General features: G+C 40.6%; 3 protein-coding genes across 3 annotated transcripts; 1 reads left to right on the forward strand and 2 right to left on the reverse strand.

Annotated features, from left to right (window-relative positions):
- The first annotated feature begins 661 nt into the window (after nt 1–661).
- On the forward strand, nt 662–13,738 carry nek6 (NIMA-related kinase 6). Its single transcript, XM_079551880.1, has 10 exons — nt 662–747; nt 7,179–7,277; nt 7,371–7,511; nt 7,605–7,667; nt 7,742–7,852; nt 7,920–8,028; nt 8,217–8,324; nt 8,434–8,528; nt 12,042–12,155; nt 12,869–13,738. The coding sequence occupies exons 2-10, from the start codon at nt 7,209–7,211 to the stop codon at nt 12,977–12,979; spliced, it is 921 nt and encodes a 306-aa protein (XP_079408006.1). The 5' UTR covers nt 662–747; nt 7,179–7,208; the 3' UTR covers nt 12,980–13,738.
- Nucleotides 13,739–14,035: 297 nt separating this feature from the next.
- Nucleotides 14,036–17,057, reverse strand: psmb7 (proteasome 20S subunit beta 7). The gene is made up of 8 exons (XM_079551844.1): nt 16,952–17,057; nt 16,531–16,624; nt 16,029–16,126; nt 15,783–15,923; nt 15,567–15,682; nt 15,426–15,484; nt 15,186–15,337; nt 14,036–14,216 (listed from the first exon to the last, which is right to left on the reverse strand). The coding sequence occupies exons 1-8, from the start codon at nt 17,011–17,013 to the stop codon at nt 14,105–14,107; spliced, it is 834 nt and encodes a 277-aa protein (XP_079407970.1). The 5' UTR covers nt 17,014–17,057; the 3' UTR covers nt 14,036–14,104.
- Nucleotides 17,058–19,492: 2,435 nt separating this feature from the next.
- On the reverse strand, nt 19,493–22,110 carry LOC306959333 (nuclear receptor subfamily 5 group A member 2-like; the record flags this gene model as incomplete). The annotated part of the gene is made up of 6 exons (XM_079551421.1): nt 21,994–22,110; nt 21,763–21,904; nt 21,087–21,568; nt 20,901–21,029; nt 19,828–19,969; nt 19,493–19,746 (listed from the first exon to the last, which is right to left on the reverse strand). Exons 1-6 carry the CDS (start codon nt 22,090–22,092, stop codon nt 19,493–19,495), a joined length of 1,248 nt encoding a protein of 415 aa, XP_079407547.1. The 5' UTR covers nt 22,093–22,110.
- Between the last annotated feature and the right edge of the window lie 305 nt (nt 22,111–22,415).

The raw sequence follows: 22,415 nt of genomic DNA on the forward strand, positions 1-22,415 counted from the left end.
AAACCATGACGTAATAATAAAAAACAAACATGCTGAGTCGGTAGCCCGGTGGACTTCTACGTTTAAGCTGAGCCATAATAATCAAAATGATGGAATGATGTCTTTGAGTGTCCAGAAAAGCGCTATATAAAACCGATGCATTATTATTATTATAACAAATAAAGGTTATCCATATGTAATAACCCACAACTCAATTCTTATATTACACATATGTCAATTTGCATGTAATGAGTCTATATCATATATCAGTTTCACACTTAAAGTTCAATAACAGAAGTAAATGCACTTTTTATTCATCATTATTCGTTGCCTCATAGACCTATTTACGTGCAAGCTTCAGGAAGTTAATCATCAGCTGGTGTTAAATATATTCCTCAGTCGGATTCGCTCCAGAGAAATTGTTTTTCTTTAAAGCATGAAGTTCAGCAGCCCCCCGCCAAAGTTTAATCATAAGTTTGGCACATGTGGTGGCCCATAGACTGTAAAAAACAAATATACCTATACCTTCCTCCAAACCCAGCCCGTGCCCCCGTGTCTGTGCAGGGTGTGTGCGAGTGACGTTTGACCCATTTCCCTCAAACTCATATGCAGTTCTGCCTGTGAAAGTTTTGTCTCGTCATTTGCCGCTGTGGTAACAGGACAAACGCACGCGCTCACAGGTTTGAACGACCACAACGCGCACCAATGCAACTTGTTGAAACTTTCTGAAGCTTTCTTTCAGGCAGGGATAACTTTCCTCCTCTTCTGGTAAGTTAGTGACTGGCCTTATTGAGACTTGTAAATGTATGTTGAGAATTTGATAATCAACATTGAGAGACAGTTTTCAAAGAGTGCTCCTCATGTGGTTTATTATGACCTGTCCATGATGTGCCTCAGTGAGTTGTTTACTGCTTTGTGAACGCCTGTCCCACAGCTAGCTGCTGCTGCTAGCTTATCTTCAACCAACATATGTGCACATGATATTCATCTGCGCCTCGAATAGAACAAGATCATGTTCACTCTGATTGTTGTCAATGCTTTTCATCAATTATAATTCGTCTGCTTTGGTCCCTGAAACACATCTTAAAAGGTTATTAGACTCGTTGCTAACGATCTTAAACTCTTGTGGGCCAGGCCACCAAGTAGTTGTTCTGCCGATTTCGCCAGTCTATCTATAGTTTCAGCTACCACGAGGATATGGGGCCGAAACTCAAACAAAATCATATGTATCTTTTAGGAGTTTTCCACTTTTTGCTGGAGGCCTAGAATCTAAACATAATCCTGTGTTTGCTATTTGGCATTATTTGACATTTGTTCACGTTGCGCAGGAAAATAATATCGTGTCTAATATGGACACCAATGCATTAGAGTAAACAGGGAGTGGAGAGCTGTGGTGCTGTAGTGTTGTAGTGTTGTAGCTGTGGTGCTGTAGTGTTGTAGTGTTGTAGCTGTGGTGCTGTAGTGTTGTAGCTGTGGTGCTGTAGTGTTGTAGCTGTGGTGCTGTAGTGTTGTAGCTGTGGTGCTGTAGTGCTGTAGCTGTGGTGCTGTAGTGTTGTACTGCTGTAGCTGTGGTGTTGTAGTGTTGTAGTGTTGTAGCTGTGGTGCTGTAGTGTTGTACTGCTGTAGCTGTGGTGTTGTAGTGTTGTAGTGTTGTAGCTGTGGTGCTGTAGTGTTGTAGTGTTGTAGCTGTGGTGTTGTAGTGTTGTAGCTGTGGTGTTGTAGTGTTGTAGCTGTGGTGTTGTAGTGCTGTGGTGCTGTAGCTGTGGTGCTGTAGTGTTGTAGTGTTGTAGTGTTGTAGTGTTGTAGCTGTGGTGTTGTAGCTGTGGTGTTGTAGTGTTGTAGCTGTGGTGCTGTAGTGTTGTAGCTGTGGTGCTGTAGTGCTGTAGCTGTGGTGCTGTAGTGTTGTACTGCTGTAGCTGTGGTGTTGTAGTGTTGTAGTGTTGTAGCTGTGGTGCTGTAGTGTTGTAGTGTTGTAGCTGTGGTGCTGTAGTGCTGTGGTGCTGTAGCTGTGGTGCTGTAGTGTTGTAGTGTTGTAGTGTTGTAGCTGTGGTGCTGTACTGCTGTAGCTGTGGTGCTGTGGTGCTGTACTGCTGTAGCTGTGGTGTTGTAGTGTTGTAGCTGTGGTGCTGTGGTGCTGTAGCTGTGGTGTTGTAGTGTTGTAGCTGTGGTGCTGTGGTGCTGTAGCTGTGGTGTTGTAGTGTTGTAGCTGTGGTGCTGTGGTGCTGTAGCTGTGGTGTTGTAGTGTTGTAGCTGTGGTGCTGTGGTGCTGTAGCTGTGGTGCTGTAGTGCTGTGGTGCTGTAGTGCTGTGGTGCTGTAGTGCTGTGGTGCTGTAGTGCTGTGGTGCTGTAGTGCTGTGGTGCTGTGGTGCTGTAGTGCTGTGGTGCTGTAGTGCTGTGGTGCTGTAGCTGTGGTGCTGTGGTGCTGTGGTGCTGTGGTGCTGTAGTGCTGTGGTGCTGTAGTGCTGTGGTGCTGTAGCTGTGGTGCTGTGGTGCTGTAGCTGTGGTGCTGTGGTGCTGTGGTGCTGTAGTGCTGTAGCTGTGGTGCTGTAGTGCTGTGGTGCTGTAGCTGTGGTGCTGTAGTGCTGTAGCTGTGGTGCTGTGGTGCTGTGGTGCTGTAGTGCTGTAGCTGTGGTGCTGTAGTGCTGTAGTGCTGTAGCTGTGGTGCTGTGGTGCTGTAGTGCTGTAGCTGTGGTGCTGTGGTGCTGTAGTGCTGTAGCTGTGGTGCTGTGGTGCTGTGGTGCTGTAGTGCTGTGGTGCTGTAGCTGTGGTGCTGTGGTGCTGTAGTGCTGGTGCTGTGGTGCTGTGGTGCTGTGGTGCTGTGGTGCTGTAGTGCTGTAGCTGTGGTGCTGTAGCTGTGCGTGGTGCTGCTGCTGGTTATGAGGATGCCTGTGCATGCAAGGTCAAATAACTGTCTAAAATTAGTCACGTGTCAGCTGTGACAGAGACCTAGTGTCCTGTTTGGCCACGTCTTCACACGTCTGCTAAAAGCCCTACTTTTGAGCAAAGTTATATATTTAAAAAATCCTAGCTATTGTGACAAATGTGGTGCCTTCAAATATTGTTTTTAATAACTGGTCCTAAATAGTCTACCAAAAATCTAATTTCATGAGCCTGTGGTGGTGATGGTAGAGATATTGCCTAGTTCTTTGGAGGAAGTTGAATGGCAACTAGAGTGCTCCACGTGCAGTATTTTAGTGATGGTAATAATGATAAATGTCATTGGTTGGGTTTTATGATTTGTAAAAGTGTGTTTTGGCTATTGCCGAACAGCAGAGATGGATGGATGGATGGATGGATGGATGGATGGATGGATGGATGGATGGCGTTACATACCTGTGTGTGTGCTTATTACATTGCACCAAGATGGGTGTGAGAGCAGGGTAGGTGTAACCAATAATAAAGCATTTTTTGTACAGATAAAAGCAGAGCTCATAAATGGTTAAAATAATGAATTACCATTAATGTTTTTTGTAAAGGCTAGGCTAAACATTGTCCACAACTTCTCTTCTTCCAAGCCAGGGGCTTGACTGTCCATACGTGGCCTTGTCTTGATTCTTCTTCTCCATACGCACCTCAGTAGTCGAGCTGGCTTGCGGCACACTGCCAGTGAGCGGGGAGGCTGCAGCCTCTGCCTGTGAATCTTCCTATTGTGAAGCTGTTCTGCTCCAGGAGTTACTCACACTCACACTCCTCGGCCTCGTCCTCCCTGCTGGTGTTGGACCTCGCGGTGCTCTCCTTCCAGATCGTCCTGTCAGCTCAGCGGGCCAGTTCACTCGCACGTCCCTCCGCCACATCGTTCATAGCCTGAGCCCCTGGCTGCCTGGTCAGTAGTGATGGTCGAAATGAAGCAGGCTTCGAAGCACGTGTCGAGCTACAGCGGCCGTGCCACATGGGTGTGTTTGATGAACCATCATAGGTCATAGGTTTCCGTGAGCCTAACTTTAAAAGGATGTTCTCATAACCTCCAAATGCGTGCACATTTGCCTATCACTTTATCAACCAATATGAAAACACCGATTTCAAAACCGTTAACTTGTATTTGTAATTTGTCATTTAAATTTGGTGTATTTCCAAATAACAGCCAAGGTTATTCTTCCATTTAAACATGGTAACAAGCACTTCTTCACAAACTGTTGACCCATTGCAAAATGTAAACAACAACAGTCCTTGCATCTTTAACAATAATAATAAAATAAATGAGAATGTTATTATCATCATTGTAGAGGGCTGAACAGACACCTGTGTGATGGGGTGGTGATGGTCAGAGGGGCTGATGGTGCAGACTGGTTGCCTTGCTTCCATCAGTCAACCCCAGGGCAGCTGTGGCTACAATAGTAGCTTATCACCACCAAGTATGCAGTGAATGAATAATGCAATGTAAAGCGTCTTTGAGTGTCCAGAAAAGCGCTATATAAAACCGATGCATCATTATTATTATTAAATGATTTATGTAACGTCTCAAAATGCTTGAAAATGTTCCTCTTCGCAGATGATACTAATGTTTTGTTCTGGTGATGACCATGATCAATTAATAATGTAATTCATAATAAATCATGGTTTGATTCTAACAAATTGACCTTAAATTTAGGTAAAACTAAATTAATGATATTTGGTAGGCGCAGTAAGAATTCAAATGTACAATAGCAAATAAATGGATCTGTTATGAAACTTGGAGTAAATAATTGACGATCAAATTCAATGGAAAGATCATGTGGAATATATTGGTAATCAAGAAATATTTTATTTAGTGTTTAATTTAGTTAGTGCTTTATTTGTCGTTGGACTATTGTACAACAAAATTGCGTACAGGTGTTGGGTTAGTCCTGAGCCTCTTCAGTGTTTCAGAAGAGGACATTTGTAGGTCTCTGATGTTTTTAGCTCATCAGCTCGCTGTTTGTTTACTTTTAAAAAGCTGGGCTCGTACGTACTCTCTGCTGTAATAATGCCACTGACCCTCACAGCAAAGACGTACAATAGCATTCAATAAAACAATGTGAAACTCAGAAACTACAAATGCAGTTCGCAGAAAAAGGGAAAATGCAGCTGTACTAACTGAGAGGGAAGCTGCTGCTTGTTTACACGCCACTGTGACATTGCCACTATTCTGCATTATATTTCTATGATGCAGAAGGCAAATTACGTTTTAGATCATAAATCACAAAATCTATTGTATTGTTCACTGGTATTGCCCTATCTAAGCTATTGTGCCGAGATTTGGGGAAATGCAAAAGCCAACTCGGTTTCTCAATTGCCAAAGTCCTCGGCGTCTGAGGAATACACATGATCAGAGCTTCACCAAGTGCTGTTCCATTTCACCCAGACCTCTCGCCTCCTCCGCTGCTTGACTCCTCTGTTTGGCTCATTTACCAGTGATGCACCTGACGACCGTCCGCTCTCTTGGGAAACTAAAGATTATCCCTTCATGCAGAGGTTTATAAGTCTCCATTTGTATTAGCAATAACTGGACCTGCTAAACATTTAATATTAAATTGATATTCTTGCAACTCATTTTTGAAATAATGTGGCTGGGTCGGAGGAGTCTAAGAACCCGGAGGTTTTCCATCTGCTGCTGAGTGCTTATTCAGTACATCTATTTGGAGACTACATTTGCCTGGACACTACATTGGATTCTGTTTCATTGTTTGGTGCCGCCCTGTTTGGATATTGGGCCATACTAAAAGATTTGATTGACAGCAGTCAGAGATGTTCAGACTGTAACCTAAAGCCTGGCAAAAGGCCCACTGGCTTTGCTAAAATGTTAATGGCTTGCGGTGGAGTATGTTAAGGTGAGTGCAGGTTTGCACATGTGCAGAAGCAGGAAGTGCTGACTCGGTACATATATGAGGGCTGTTGAAATGTCTAACTGTGAACTGGTTTCAATGTGTGGTCTAAGGGAATATTAAATAATACTGAATGAATGTTAATGGAACTCTTTGGCGAACACATACACAGAAACGGTTTGGCTCAAAAAGGAGGTCACAGGACACATTATATAGTTATTTATTCATCATTAGTTAACATGGTGAACAAAATCAACAAATTGAACGTTACATTGTGGTAGAGCTGGGTGAATTTCCCCAACAAAACAATAATTAAAAAAAATGTAAACATATTTTAAATATATATATATATATATATATATATATATATATATATATATATATATATATATATATATATATATATATATATTTATTGTTTTTAATTAAAGTGCATCAACAGACCCAAACATAGCAAAGGCAATCACTGTAAAAAACGGAAAAGTCACTTTGCAGTTTTTAACAAAGATTTTTAAACATCCAAATTATTAATAATTTAAAAAAGTAAAACATTGAATTAGTTGACTGTCCAACTATTTTTTTTTTTTTGCCCAGCCGTACATTGTTGTGGTAAATGTTGGTAGTGCTACAGGTGGGCCAAAGGATTTGGTTGCACACCTCAGCTTTATGAGATCTATTCCCTACACAAACGTTTTTTATTTGATCATCTTGTTTTATTAGTTTCTTTGCTCGGGAAAGCGCATGTTAATGAACATACATGGGACTCGTATATGTAAAGACTAAAAAGGCATTGCTGGATTATAGCCATGGGTTAATGTCCATCCCCACTCGCACTCTTAAACACACTCTCACTCATCCTGGCCTATGGTACTTTTAGTAGTAGGGGAAACTGAAGTATACGGAGAAACCCTACACAGACACGGCAAGAACATGCAAATTCCAGACAGGAAGGGAGTCTTAATGATTTAGAGCAGTGTTTTTCAACTTTTTGAGTTGTGGCACACTTTATATGTTGTTGAAAAGTCCCTCACCTTCTTAAAACATTACAATTAGCTATATTTTACAAACACAATGATGGCAAAACATGAAATAAAAAGACTAATTCACTGACGTTGGAATCACTTGGGTCACAATGGTTAAAAAACAAGGACTCCAGTGCAGCGGACACGGTGGTATAGTGTTGTAGCTTACAGTACGTTTTTGTCCAAATCGTTCAGTTGCTAAAACAAGCACGAAATGTTACTCTGAATATAGTTCATCCAACAGACCATATGAATTTTGAGTCACACTAAAATAGACATTTAATTGTCAGTTTTTCCTCATGGTGAATATGACAAAAACCTCACTTCTGTTTCAACATTTAATGTATGTGATTTAATATAGAGATATCAATGTCAGATGTGTGTAATTATGTTGCAGTTGCGACAAATAACTGGAGGTGATGCCACCATGGAGCCACAGACCAACAAGGCCTCTTTAGACAGCCACAACCTACCCTACAAGATTCAGGAGGATCAGGTTAGACATCTGTGGTCTTAGTAGGATTTATGATGATGTTATAATCAGTCATACAACTTATGTACAATATATATATATATTTTTTTCTTTTAGAACAATGTGCCCAGCTTCACATACTGTTGTACGCTTGCGAACTTTCGCATTGAAAAGAAGATTGGCCGTGGTCAGTTCAGTGAGGTCTACAAAGCCACATATCTTGTGGAAGGACAGTTGGTTGCACTCAAGAAAGTCCAGGTACTAAATGACTTAAAATGTCATAATAAATGTCATTAATGACAGGTTTCAACCCACTCGCTGTTTTGTCATCTTAAATGTTTGGTACTACAGATCTTTGAGATGATGGATGCCAAAGCTCGTCAAGACTGCATCAAAGAAATAGATTTGCTCAAGGTAAGTCTCGACTAAGTGCCAACATTCTCAATATTACATGAACTGAGTGTCCTTCTCTGTATTTCCCTTTAAAGCAACTGAATCATCCAAATGTGATCAAGTACCTGGACTCATTTATCGAGGACAATGTCCTCAACATTGTACTGGAGTTGGCTGATGCCGGTGATCTGTCACAGATGATTAAGGTTAGCTGTGTACACCTTTGTTACACCAATACAAAATGTACTTGTAACTTATATAGATATTCAACAGTATTTCAAGAAGAAGCGGCGGCTGATTCCAGAGAGGACAATATGGAAATATTTTGTACAGCTCTGCAGCGCTCTGGAGCATATGCATTCACGTAGAGTAATGCACAGAGGTAATGTTCTCTTCCTTGATTGCTCTTTATATCATATTTCTTAGCAAAACTATGTTTACATCACTCTGCTTGCTTCTACTTCTACTAATAACGCCTGGCTCCTCCAACCACCGCCAACTACTCACTCGCACCTTACAAATTCTGTGTCTTATACTTTCTTTCTGTCCCTGTGACATGTTGCTTTTCAGATATCAAGCCGGCCAATGTGTTTATTACAGCCACCGGAGAAGTGAAGTTGGGAGATCTTGGATTAGGACGATTTTTTAGCTCAAAAACCACTGCGGCTCACTCCTTAGGTACAAAACACGATCTTACTCTACTTAATACTTGAGTAAATACATTTACTTATAATTTTGAGTTCATTCATAAGTTATAATCATCATTTTTATTGTGTCCTTGGGCTAGTTGGAACACCATACTACATGTCACCAGAGAGAATCCATGAAAATGGTTATAATTTTAAGTCAGATATCTGGTCTTTGGGATGTCTCCTGTATGAGGTAAGTTTATTAGAACTTCTCCTATTTGAGTCAGTGTTTTTGTTAAAGTCATAGTGTTCTCTGCATACGTATTTGTGCGCCGCTCTCATTCATCAGCCCCCTTTCATTGAATCAGCCAATGTAGTCTCTTTTTGAGTGAACAGGGAATATATATATTGAGGTTAGTGTTTATCATTCATAAACTCATGGGGACTGGATGCATCTCCCAAATGATGCTCGAATCGATGTCAGGATGAGAAGCCGTGCAAACTTCAATCCTGAAAGCGAATCATCCCCGCAGCACAGAGTGAGGAGACAACATACAGTAATGAGTGCGGTGAAGCAGGGGCGAAGCGGAGAAAGTCGGGGGTTGGGAGGCAGAAAATCTGGTGGAGTTTTGTAGATTGTCAAATCAATGTAAAAAGCTAAAAATGCAACAGAATGCTGGAAGTTGCATGTTCAAATTTTCCTGGAGAACCCCCCCAAATATGTATTACATAGAAAAAAAACAAGAAAAAAAACATAATTTTTATCAACAAAAATATTAATCCGTTTTTTGGGTCATTTTCAAAGTTACAACTATTGCAGCTCTTTGAGACTCATTTTATTTGAAATGGTCCAAAATGGCTCTTTTTATGTTGAAGGTTGCAGACCCCTGAGTTAAAGGGGCTAGATGCAAGTTGGCCATTTAGAGGCAGTTGTGGTGAACAGGTCTGAGCTCATTCTACACATTAGGACATTGTTGGAACATGTAGGGGGAGGAAAATACTTAGTTTTAACATTTTTAAATTCTGTATAGTCCCTTGAAACAATAATTGTGCAACAACATCTGAACATGGTGGACATGTGTCACCGACCGTTGAGCAAAGAATATAGTGAACTGAGAAAAGTAGCCTGATTCTGATGTTAATATCAATTTGTTGTCTTGCATAGCATTGGTACTGGGACAGTGATTATTGTTGAAAAGTCTTTTAGGAGAACATCATGCAGGAGTGGACATAGGCGCCAATCCCGTGGGTGCTGCAGGGCTCGAGCACCCACCCAAATCCAAGGCGAATTTTTCCTGATTACAAAATGATTCAATAGACGTAACCTGTAGATCGTGAGCCATCACTTCCTTTGCTGCGAACATGCAGGTCGGTTCATTGAATGAGCAGAGCAAACCCACTCGTTTTGCTCTATGATGAAAGCGCCCAACTCATTAGCACGAGTTTGTGAGATCATTTCTGACCCTCGACTTTTTTTGTGTGACTTTGCACCCACTGGAGAAAACATACATTGGCGCCTATGATGGAGGGTCATATGGAGCACGTGTTTCTTGTGATGGGCTGTATATGGGTAGTGCGTATGGCGCTGTCTGATGAAATGCTGTAGAATAGGTTGTGTTCATGTATTAGAATTTTATAATGTTATAATCTTGAATGAAGGGCTAATATATTTATGGGAGGGGCTCAGTTTTTGAAAGAAATTGATGCCGTATAAAATGCTTTTGGACACCATTCTACGAAAAATATCACTATCACACAGAATAGTTATCAAACTTTATGCCAGTTTTGGTTTCATGTGAATTTGCCCAGTGACCAGATATTAACCATAAATCTGCCCAAAATATCTGCATTTCTTTATTTGGTTGGGACAGTGCTGGTTAACGAACAGACATGTAAACATACCACACCAGATTGTAGTTATGGGCTGCTCTCAAACACACGCAACCAGCCTATATGTTTGTCAAGTGTTATATCGCACACAATAAAAAGCTACTTCGGGGTCCACACTGTTGAGAGCTCCATAGACAAACACAGCAAAAAAACACAACTTTACCCCCCCCAAGGCATTTTTCATATTTGATGTAGATCAGGATCATGTGGTTTATCTCGAGCGGCAGTGAAGGTGGAACTTCCAGGAAAAATGGACAAATGATTTCTTCTTTGTCAAAATGAAAAGCCAGTGTGCCCAGCATGTGGCGAGGGGCTGGCAGTGATGAAGAAGGCAAACCTCGAGCGCCATTATGTGTTTGGATCAAATGAATGCTCTTCGTCAGAGTTTGGGTGCCCAGCAAGCAGCTTTCACAAGACTGGCCCAAACTTGGAAAACCAGCTTCGAGTAGCATCATCATCAGCTGACATCAAACGCCTCAACAAAGAAACAGTCCAAGCCATTGCATTATGTGAATCTGACATGCACAGAATAATGCTCCGTCCACACCAAACTCGATTTCGGCGTCAAAAACGCGCGTCACGCCCGTTGTTGGACGCCTGTGCTCATTCAAGTCAGACGCTCGTAACCAAGCGTCAAGACGCTCTCGACGCGCGTCAAGAGCGTCGACGTGGAGCGCGTTGGGAGCCGTTGTCAGTTATCAGTTATCAACATGGATGACATAGAGAGAGTGGCTTGGCTTTTATTGCTTCATAAAGCCAGACAACGTCGTCTACGGGCTCGTCGGCGCCGTGTCTGGATTCATGAGATCGTCCGAAGGCGTTCTCAGTTTGGCGAGTTTCACCATTTGCTCCAGGAGCTGCGCTCGCACGAGAGTCGCTTTCAACGGTACTTCCGCCGCTTTTAATCCTGGTGTTTAGATAAAGAAGCACTGATGTGTCTTGCTAAAAAAAAAAAAGTCCCAGAGCTGCTGTAGCTCCGGTTCACAAAGAAGCTAAACGTCCGTGACTTGTGACTTGTTGACATCTGTGGGGCTGGCGTAGAATCTGCCCCAGTGGCTCAGCTACAACGTACGTCACTATGGGGAGAAAGCTCCTGATTGGTCGACGCTCGCGAATTTCGCCAAAAAGTTCAACATTTCCCAACTCGAGCGTCGGCCGCGCTCGACGCCCTGGAGGCGCGTCAAACGCTCACCAAGCGCGAAAAACCTCAAAACGCGCCGCGGAGGAGGCGCGTGACGCGCTGCGGATCATCTTGACGCCCCCCGGAGGCGCGTCCTCCATGTATTTTAAATGTAAACCTGACGCTTTGGAGGCGCCAAAACGAGTTTGATCCTCCATACTATCAGTCCCATCTCAGTGTTGTATGAACTCTAGGATGTTTGTCGCTAAATTGTAAGGTCCTTGGAGTAATTTATAAAAGTTGATTTGGCCCTTGATGTAAAAGAAAAGGTTCCCCATCCCTGATTTAAAATACACATTCATTGGCACATTGAAAAAATAAGTTGATAATTAATGTCAGAAAAACTAATGATATTTCTGTGTGATCAGATGTTTTAAAAGAGCCTTGTAGTCGGCTCTATAGCAGGTTAAAATCCACATTAGGGCTTAAAGGGGCTAGATTCAAGTTAGCCATTTTATACTCACTACTGCCATTTAGGTAATTTTTTTCAACTCTGTATAGTCCCTTTAAATTCCGTTGGACCCGGAAGTAGAGCGATGACATCCTCACTTAACAAACGGTTATGCAGATGCAGAGACTGGAACCTGCTTAACATATTTTTGGATATTTAGTGTTAAATGTCTGATATGCACCATTACAGTAGCAATACGGTGAAATGTAATACTTTGTTTTTCATTTCCTCAATGTGTTCCTCAGATGGCAGCTCTACAGAGTCCTTTTTATGGGGATAAGATGAATCTCCTGTCCCTTTGCCAGAAAATTGAACAGTGTGATTATCCTCCACTCCCAGCCGATCACTACTCTGATAAGGTCTGTACAAACATGACACACTTACACACATGGACTGTTGGTGACTCCTAGTGTTCTGTTGTAGCCTCTGTGTCAGTACTCATTTTTCCAACCCATAAGACTCTAGTTAAAGGGCTTTCAAACCTTTCATACCAAGTACCAACTCAGAAAGTGTTTCACCTTCCAAGTCCTACCAAACATAAAATGCATACAGTGTTTTTGGCATTGATTATTGTTTATTTAAAGGAATAGGCCACCGTTTTTAAATACTGAGATATGTTTTTACCTTAGCTTAGACAAGTTGATATGTAGCTGTCTGGTCTTTGGATAAATTTTAAAATCAGGCATCATGACTAAAACCACTCATGTCAAGTCATTTTAACGTCAGCGGAACATTTTCATACTATTCCAGTATAAATATTGTAAGAAATGTTCCCTGGGAAAGGCTTGCGACCCGCTTTTGGGTCCCACCAGTTGAGAAACACTGCTTGCTGTAGTTGGACCGTGCGAGTCTAAAACTAGTCCTTTCTCACTCATATTTGATGATTTTTAACCATATAATTTGCTCATACAATGACCTGGCCCACTGACCAGGTAAAGCCCTGCAATCCCAGGCACCATGATTGGGAAGCTAGCTGTGTTTTTGAGTATTACAAGATTACCTGAGGTTCTTGGTGAGGGTTTGTGCCATGATAGTCGGTCACTGATTCATTATGTTTACATGTGGTTTGCAGTTGAGGGACCTGGTTGGCATGTGCATCAACCCAGACCCCGATCAGAGGCCAGACATTGTCTTTGTACTGCAGTTCGCCAAACAGATGCACATGTGGACGTCAAGCACCTGAACAGCACAAGTGTGAAGTGAAAAATTACTGGACGCAAGTTGTGTCTGTCTCTGCGGAACATTTGTCATTCTCCAGAGCTCAGGAAGGCACCTTGTAGACTGTACAGCTTCTGCGGCTCTTTCATGGAGGATCTGAGATGTTAAAGAAGGTTAAACCCATTTTGTCCATCCCGGGGGGAATGTTCATGTATGTCCTTTTTATTTAGCAACAAATAAAGATGCTTGATGTCAGGTTTGTGTATTATTTGTTTTGGTGTGACTTCATGAGAATTGCATTCCAAGTTAAGCTAAAAAAAAATTATTACTGCGACTCGAAGACAATGAGATCACATGAAAAGACATCAAGAGGCTCATTAACAAGGACCTTCTCCACTGCAGTTGTGAGCTGAAGATAAAGACTCTTCCAATGTGATGCATAAATAGAAGCAATCACACATCAGAATGAACAAACTGTATGTTGGATTTTGAGAAGCGTTATCGTGATGGTTCTGTTCCTCAAAGATCATTTTCAAATGCAGTGTTATTAGTGATACTTGATAGATTTAATTTTATTTCAATCTGCCTGTGTAGACCCGTCACTGTGAAACATGCCTCGCTAACAAGATAATGTGAAATACTGTTATGTTTTGTCAGCTCTTTCCTGTTGATTCTGTTAACTAAAGATGCAAACTTGTAGACTGCTTTATCAACCACTCACTGTACTTACCTGAATTGTGACCTTGCCTCATCTTGCCTCTTGTTGTAAACTTGCATTTTACAATGCCACATGAACTGACATCTTGTGAAGTCTTTTTTGCGAATCAATAGATACCAGTGTAAATCAGGAGCCTTCAACTTCTTTCAGGCTAAGGATCCAAAACTGAACTGGAGATTGACTTAGTGCATCTACTTCTGCAGGATACAGTATTTGATAATGTGACACTATAGTGTTTAAGGCCCATAAATGTGCAGGTTTAGAGGCAAATTATTTACAAAAGGATTTCCCCACCCGTTGATGACCCCTGTTTAGAATGTGTGTTTGACATGCAAAAAAAAAGGCGGCATTTATTTTTAAACAACTGGACACTTTTATTGCAGCACAAAATGTATTTTAAGAAAACATTAATTACTCAGCTATGATAACTGTTTAGGAAGTGTCCATGGTCTGAATGTTTTCTTCAACCACCTCCAGATGAAGAGGGGTCACGACTTTAGTGAGCACACCAGTTGTGCCTCTTTTGTACTTGTAGTCTCCAGTCCTACACAGGGACAGACAAAATGAAAAACATTGAGACAAACAGAATATAAACATTTTAGAGGTTAACGTTAGTGCTGGGCTACTATGAACGCCTCAGCCGAGCTGTGTGTATCATTTTAAGACAGGTCATCTCATATTGCCTCACATAAAGGGGAGCAGCAGGGAGTGGCTGCTCAATGGGAGCAACATCAGACTCCTTTTGTCATTTGAATATATCATGTGCTGCGTAACTGTCAAACAGTAATACAAGGCTTGTTCGAGATGCGACTGCGCCTTGGCGAGAGTAGATGGGTTACCGTCATGCCGTGCGTCTGCAGGTGGCTGTCAAACCTCCATCCATCTGGCTCATCTCGGATGAGGCCATTTTATTCATCTGAACATTTTATATCTGTTACTTCATTTTCAGATCACTGAATCACTGGTAGACTCATTTCTATCTATTCTCATAATCCTGAGTGCACTTGCCCGCTGAATTATCACTTTATTCTGTTTAAAGCAACAAATTCATGATGATTTGGTTCACATTTCTAAACTAGAATGACAGATCAGCCCGTATTGAGTTGACGTTTTTTATGTTGAGAGCTGTAATATATTTTCCCCACCCAATAGCACCTATATAAAATGGTGGAGCCTACCAACACTGTATGCAATTGTGGAGATGTGTCACACACAGAAATGTCATCTGCTTATCACAAATTCACAGCAAAACAAATCAGATCAAGCAGCCAAACAGGTTAGTGAACTACCAACACAAAGGTGAGTATAGATACTACCAAAAAGTATTTTTTTCTGTACTCACTGCAGCACGGCTTCAAGCTCATTTACTCTTAATACAATACAAAACGAGCAACAAGGCAATAAGTCAATCATTCGGTCGACTACATGCCAATGTAAATTATGTTAAAATGCCATCAGTAATAATTACTAAGAAAAACTGAAAATTACTTCACAAATAAACACAGATTTATACCTGACACCCTTCTTGTTGGCCTCATCATGGGGTCTGAGGTAGTCCACTTTCCCCTTGGTAATCACGCAAAGGTCAATGTTGCTGCCAGAGCCCAGGTCATTGAAGATTCCCGCAGCAATGGCATCACGCACCAAACCCTTGGCTTCTTCCTCCTTTAAGTAATCCGATGCAAATAATCCGTGTAAATTCTGTAGATGGATAAACACTGAAAAACAAAAAGTACATTTAAATTGTACTAACCTCCATGTCAGGTTTGTAGCGGTCCTCAAACACTGCCATAGCAGCAAGAGATCCAGAGCCTACAAGGAAAACATGAGGTAGTACACAAAATTACCAAAGGGGCAAGTAAGCAAAATGATCAGCTTGGGTGAAAAGAGTTACCCATGGTGACGTAGGGCAGTTTGTCAGTGGACCCATGAGGATAAATACTGTAGAGATGTGGGCCGTTGCAGTCCACTCCACCCAAAACCAGAGCCGCCCCAATGTATCCCTGATACCTGAAACACAACAAACACAGCAATAATTAGCAATGTTGCCATTTATTTATTATCACATTGTACCATATTTGTAATCAGATCAAGTAGACTTTCAGACTACCTGAAGAGCATCTGCTTCAGCATGCGATTGGCTGTGGCTACTCGAGGCAGTCGGCCCGTAGAGAGTGCGTGGAGCTCAAGATTGGAGGAAATTATTTGAGTAGTCATCTCTGTGTCTGCAGCTGTTCCTGCTCCGCAACAGCTAGATAGGAAAAAAGGAATTCATATGTGAAGCCAAAAAAACAAAATCACACACATTTGGATGTAAAGCGAACTGATGCTTTATGACACAATAAAGTTTACTTACTAAATATTGGGGGATATGTAGTGGATTTTTGAACAGTTCTTGTCTGCTACAATCATGCCCTCAGTGGCTCGTGTGTCAGCACCAAGCACGATACCATCCTGTAAAGAGAAAAATAAAAAAAATTGTGTGATCTTCAGCAGATCCAATAGTACAGCGGTACTAACTTTTCAGGCTGTGACCCCCAAAGTCACTCAGCCAACAACTCGGGGACCACCTTCAGTAAAATGTAATTAGCTTTTATAATAATTTTAATTCTGGTTTAATGATGTTAGTTTAGATACTGTATTTTGATATTAATTGATATAATGATATTATTAATTTTAATTTAACTAAAATATGCTGTTTTCAATCAAAAAGACATAAAAATGTAACGTGAAAAATATTGCATCTTTCAACCCCCTAGCGGTCCCGACCCCACTTTGGGAACCACTGCAATGGTAAACAGGCAGGATTTTCATGTAACTGGTGTGTGGTTGCTTGCTGGTGAAGACCCTCAGATTACCTTAAACACAACTCCACAAATGGTGGTTCCCGTCTTGCGAGCTGAAGGCAAGCTGCATCCAACTTTGTTGGCCTCTCCTTCTATAAGTCCATTTCTGGAAAAGAACAAAAAGTCCGCAGTACATACACGATCTGACTTGTATTGACATTATTATTAGTTGAAGCTTCATTTTTTTTGTCTGAAAATGGGATTACCGTTTAGTAACGTTAAGTTATCATTAAAGCATCGTGAAGAGCAATGCTCATCAAACTGGGAAATAACACGGTGAATTGCCTTAGTCATTGTATGGTTGCTATGTCTCGACTAGCATCCTCCAGAAAAAAGAAGAATACAACTTGCTGCGCAAATTTCAGCAACCCAAGATTATATCACCACACTGCTAGAATGAGGCAATTTAAATAATTAAGAAGAAATAACACACCTTTTACAGTTTTCGAAACAGAAACCTCCCTGAGGAGGCCGGTTGACTGTTAGCGTCGCCATCTTGTTTCCCGGAAGTGGCGGAAGTTGGCACAGATCGCACACTTTATGACCTTACAAAAAAAAAACTTTATGACTTTACAGAATGAAAAATACAGTTCAATGGGTTTCGTTTCATTTGATATCGCATAGTATCAATCGTGTGTGATGTTGATAATATCGGCACCCTCCACGCGACGTGTTTTTCTTTTCTTTCTTTTTTTCTTTTCTTTTTTTTTAAACAATTTTATAATAATAATAATAATAATAATAATAATAATTATTATTATTATTATTATTATTATTATTATTATTATTATTATTATTATTATATTATTATTATTTATTATTATTATTTATTATTATAATATTATTATTATTATAATATTATTATAATAATAATATTATTATTGAAATAATATTATATTATTATTATTATTATTATTATTATTATTATTATTATTATTATTGTTGTTGTTGTTGTTGGTGTCATTATTGTTATTATTATTATGACTGTGATTACTGTTATTGTTAATGTTATTAATATGCCGGACAGGGCCTTGCTCTACCTCTGTGTTTCCGGTGCTTCGGTTTCCCCTACCACTAAAAGCATGCACAATATCCTCAAGCCAGGTGATTCTGACCATTAACTGTATTTAGCCTATATTTACTGTTGTTTGTGATTTGTTTTGTAAAATTATTTGAAAATAGTGAATCCTTATAGTTGGAGCAGGCTCTGTGGGACTTTTTGAGTGGGGCATGATGTGCTGGACTTTGGGAAGAGTTGCAGCGGTGGGTAATCAAAAGAAAGGATTTGGATGAGGACCGAACCTATTTAAATCTCATTATTGGCTGCCAACAACATCTCCATGGACATGAGCTGGAGATGTCTCTGCTTCCTGTAAAGTTACAGTCAGGTCTTGGGAGAGGACAGCCACTCACAGCAAATACACGTTTGGTTGGTCATTCTTTACGTGCTTTTCAAAAATATAGTCTATATACCTATATTTTAAAAACTAGTATTTTATTCTATTTGGGTGAAATGTCACGCGATGTGGCTTTAACCTTATGTACAATTTAACAGGTAAAATTAATCTATTTATTCCTGCTACAGCTTTTTCTGTTGTTTTGTTGTAAACAGCTCATTTGTAACCCAAACAAATAAAACCCTGCTTTAGGCCAAGGCTAATGTCAAGGCCATGTCCATCTAAGGACTCTAATTAAGTGGGGATTGGATCAGAAGGAGCGATTCCACATAGAAGGTTAATGCATTACGTTGATTAAATGTTTTGTTAGAGCAGGTGGTTGAGATATTCAGACTTCTGTCCTGTCAGTTGTTCCAAAATATTTTCCTAGATCGTTGCCAAAAGATTCAGATGTCACAACAAGAAAAATGACCTCCATCCAGACACCGCTAACGGCAGACCTCACACATGAAGTCTGGGTACAAGGTAACTCTCCTATTGCCTAACAACATTTGGATTAGGTTGCGTTCACGTGACATCACAACATTCTAAAGAGCGATAACTATGGTAACGGTGGTAACTGGCGAACTGCAGATATTGTCTTCTTGTTTTTTGGTTTATATCTCAGTCATTACTGTAAGAATCCACATGAAACAAACACTGTCTGAAAGTTCATTGTCTTCTCTGTCAGCACGTATAAGCTAATGTCCATTTATTTACTTTGAAAGGCGTCCAAAAGTGGTGACAATACTCGACTTTCAGCCATAAAAATAATACTGCGGGTTTGTGAATCCAATCACTGTCAAATACTGATGAAGAAAAACATTTGTTAACTCACAAAAACTGTATTCCTCCCATAGAGTTGTATTGGCCCCTGCTCCACCTGACATTATGACATCATCACTCTAAATTGTGAACGCCACCTGTTGTAATGGTTGTGGTTAATTTCAAAGCTAAATGTAAAGAAAAAAATTAGGTACACGGTTACATAGAGTAATTTTTCAAGCACTTGTTGAACTCTGCAAAAGATCAGTTGAAAACTTGACACTTAAAGGTGCATTATGCAACTTTTTTATGTGGAAAAAAAAAAGGTTGATTTTTGTGGGTGTTTGACCTTGTAGTGACCCAGTGGCTGTTTTCTGGTGAGAGGGTCCATCAGCACCTTCTAAACAATTGATCCTGGAGCGTCCTAGAGATCATGCTGACCACTAATCCAGCCGCTGGGTCACTCCATGGTCAAATATTCTGGTACTACCTTACTACCTTTAAGCAACTTTATTTAGTTCAGTTCGGCAACATGCGAGGCCTCACCCCAAGGCCTCACTCAAATGATGAGTCGGCATGAGCTCCACACCTGGGCTACACCCTATCTCTCTGCGCTTTGTCTTAATGCAGATCGAATAGTGGAATATTTCAACATGATTAAGACACAGATTGTAAAAAAAAGATGGGCAACAATTTTATTTTATAATTTTAATTTGAAAATGATGTTTCATAACAAATCTCTTAATCAAATGTTCAGGCGATTCCACCCCAGATCAAAGGTGCAAGTACCTCCTCTTGGCATAAAGCATTTCAGTGAGGAGGCTGTTGGAGGGCACCTCTCCATTCTCATGCTTTGTCCATAGATATTCCTCTGCTAAGGTGCTCAGGAAGTGTATTTCAGACAGACACTGCAGTAGCTGAGAGAAACGACTAGGGCACTGGGAGGACAGGGCATAATCCAGGAGTGCCCCACGAACCTGCCCCTGAACACTCTCGATGAGCAACCGGTTTTCAAGCTGTTTCCCATCTGCAAAACGAAAGAAAAGCAAAGTCAATGCGTATCCTGCAACCTCTTTGAAATGTTATTTGTTGGAAAGAAACTGCAAACCTGGATTAAAAATAAGCAGATACTTCATGCAGACAAATTCCTCGCGATCTACGTTTAGAAGCTGGAACTTTGCAATCAGATCTTGGCCCAACTGAATGACACTTGACAAAATGTGACCAGCATGGCACCCAACCACAGAAACCTAGTCAACACAGCACAGCTATTACAGGCGCATCACATACGATGACTATAAAGAACTGCAAAAGCATTTACCCATAAATAGAATAACATTTAATACCTAGCATGAATCTTTTTACAGATGTTCATTACATAAACATGTTTCTTTACTGTACTGGTCTCTCATCGGACCTGTCAAACTTTGCTGGATCATTAACGGCTCATCTCCATCAGATATGCTCCTTTGAATAGTTAGCCAAACATATAGCTTGCTTTAGTTAAGCACTCAAATCATTCATTGATGATCCAATGCAAAAATAGTATTGTTGGTGTCCAGCTGAATGTTTATGTTTTAAGTTTGACAGTTTAGTTAACTTGTGACAAAGTACCTAACTAGGAAAGTTGTCTGACTTGGCACAAGAGACTTGATGAATGCTGTCTCTTTAAACAGTTTTCCATAGTTTTATATCAACTATTTAATGTGCCCTGTGAATGAGAGATATACAGTAGATTCGACTGGGCAAAATTACATTTAAAGTAAAAGTTGCTCCGTCAAATTACATAACGAAAGTACAGAAGCGCTATAACAATAATATGTATTCAAAGTAGAAAGTGCAAATCAGTTTGAGTACTTAAAACATACTGTAAAACTCACGCCCACATATGTTTTTTTTTTGTACAAAATATTCTGTTAGTTTTTAGTTTTTACTTTGGAGCTTTTTTTGTAGAAATGTAGTGTGGTGTAGTAAAAGTAAAAAGTTCTCAAACAAAAGTATACTCAAGTGTAGATCCTCAAAAACTCGGCCTAAGTTCTGTACTTTACCCGACCACCTCTATAAATCCATTAATAGCAAACACCATGTATGCAAAACAAGAGACAGAAAGAATATTTGCTTTTTCGAACATTAATTAAGAACAAATTGGTAAAACATGAAATGAAGTTCTGTGAAACACACCTCATATCCAGTGATGAGAAGGAGCTGCCCCTCATTGTCCTGTTGGACTTGTCTATTAATGAGGTCCAGGAGCAGCAGCTCTGACCAGCAGTGGTGTAACAGCGTCATTTGGTCAATGACCTCACACAAACAAAACAAAAGCAGTCACTAACGTGATTTATTTTCATTGCATATGGTTGTGTTTACCTCTAGTTGTTTGAAAAAGACAGATGTGCGAGCCCACTCAACAAAGGACAGGAGCATTTGCTCGCTCAGGAGGAATATTAGGCGGAAGAGCCCGGGCTGCTCATGTTTCTTCCATTGATGTTTGTGCTGCTGTAAACGCTGTCTAATCTTGTTCTGGACTTGGGTCTCATCTGGATCACTGCTTAGCAGCTCCAACACAAACAGAGGAACATTGGGCTTTTGAGGGCCTCTGAGGGGTTTTGGATGGGTGTGGACCATAGTGAAATGTGGAGCATGGGCAGCAAAAGCAGAATAACAAGATTTTGTTTCAGGTGTGAGGGAAAACGAAGGAAGGTTAACAGCACCAGAACTGACAGGATCAGAGCAGTCAGTGTGGACATGAGCCTCAGCTTGAGCTTTCCTCTGCTGCTTCATGGCACGGTCCAATTTGTAAAGGGGCCCAAACTTATTCCGGCCCCCTCTCATTCGATCAGCACGGACAGCTATAATTAATTTGAGAACATAACAAGTGTAAGGTGCTACTCAATGTTAGTGATTTAAATGATCAATGATGCCATTCTTAAACTGAAAGAAATTAACTTGTCATCAGATAAAACAAATATTTCTTGATTGCTATGAGCAATAAGTAAACAAGACTATTCAATTTTCATCCATGAGTTAACCAGTTTGTTCTCACCCTCCCGTCGCATTCCCACTTCAAGACATTTCTGGAACCTACAGAAGGGACAGCGTTTCCTCTGGGCTTTGTCAATCCAACACGTCTGGGTCTCTGCACACGCATACCTCTTTTTGTCTTGAACTGTCCTCTTAAAAAATCCCTGTGAATTTATTTTTTAGATAGAAATTAAATTAAAGCTACTAAAATCTTATTATGAATGAAAATAAATAAATATAATGTTTCATGTACCTTACAGCTTTCGCAGGTGAGCAGCCCATAGTGATATCCAGAGACCCTGTCACCACAGACTGGACACAGCTCTTCGGATGCAGAGTGCCTGTAATCCATCACTCAAATGTCCTCAACTGACAAAATAAATAAACAGAAAATATAAAATAAGAAGTAGAAGCAAATTGTGTTGCAAAGTCATGAAAGGTCGCTGTCTATGGTCCTGATTTGGTGCCACAGGTACTGGTCAGAAGCAGCTCCACCCAATCACAAAACTGTTAACTGTTTAGACACTGCTTCAGTTTACTGTGTGCGGGACTGAAGCTGTGCATTTTACTACAGTCACACATGGAAGCCCTAATTTAACCATAAGGCTATACAAAAATCTAGGGAAACTTCCAAGGCCATAAAATCTCTCATGCTGCATATTTGTGTAAACAAAT

This window comes from Gobius niger (genome assembly GCF_951799975.1).
Source record: "Gobius niger genome assembly, chromosome: 2".
Classification (NCBI taxonomy): Eukaryota; Metazoa; Chordata; class Actinopteri; order Gobiiformes; family Gobiidae; genus Gobius; species Gobius niger.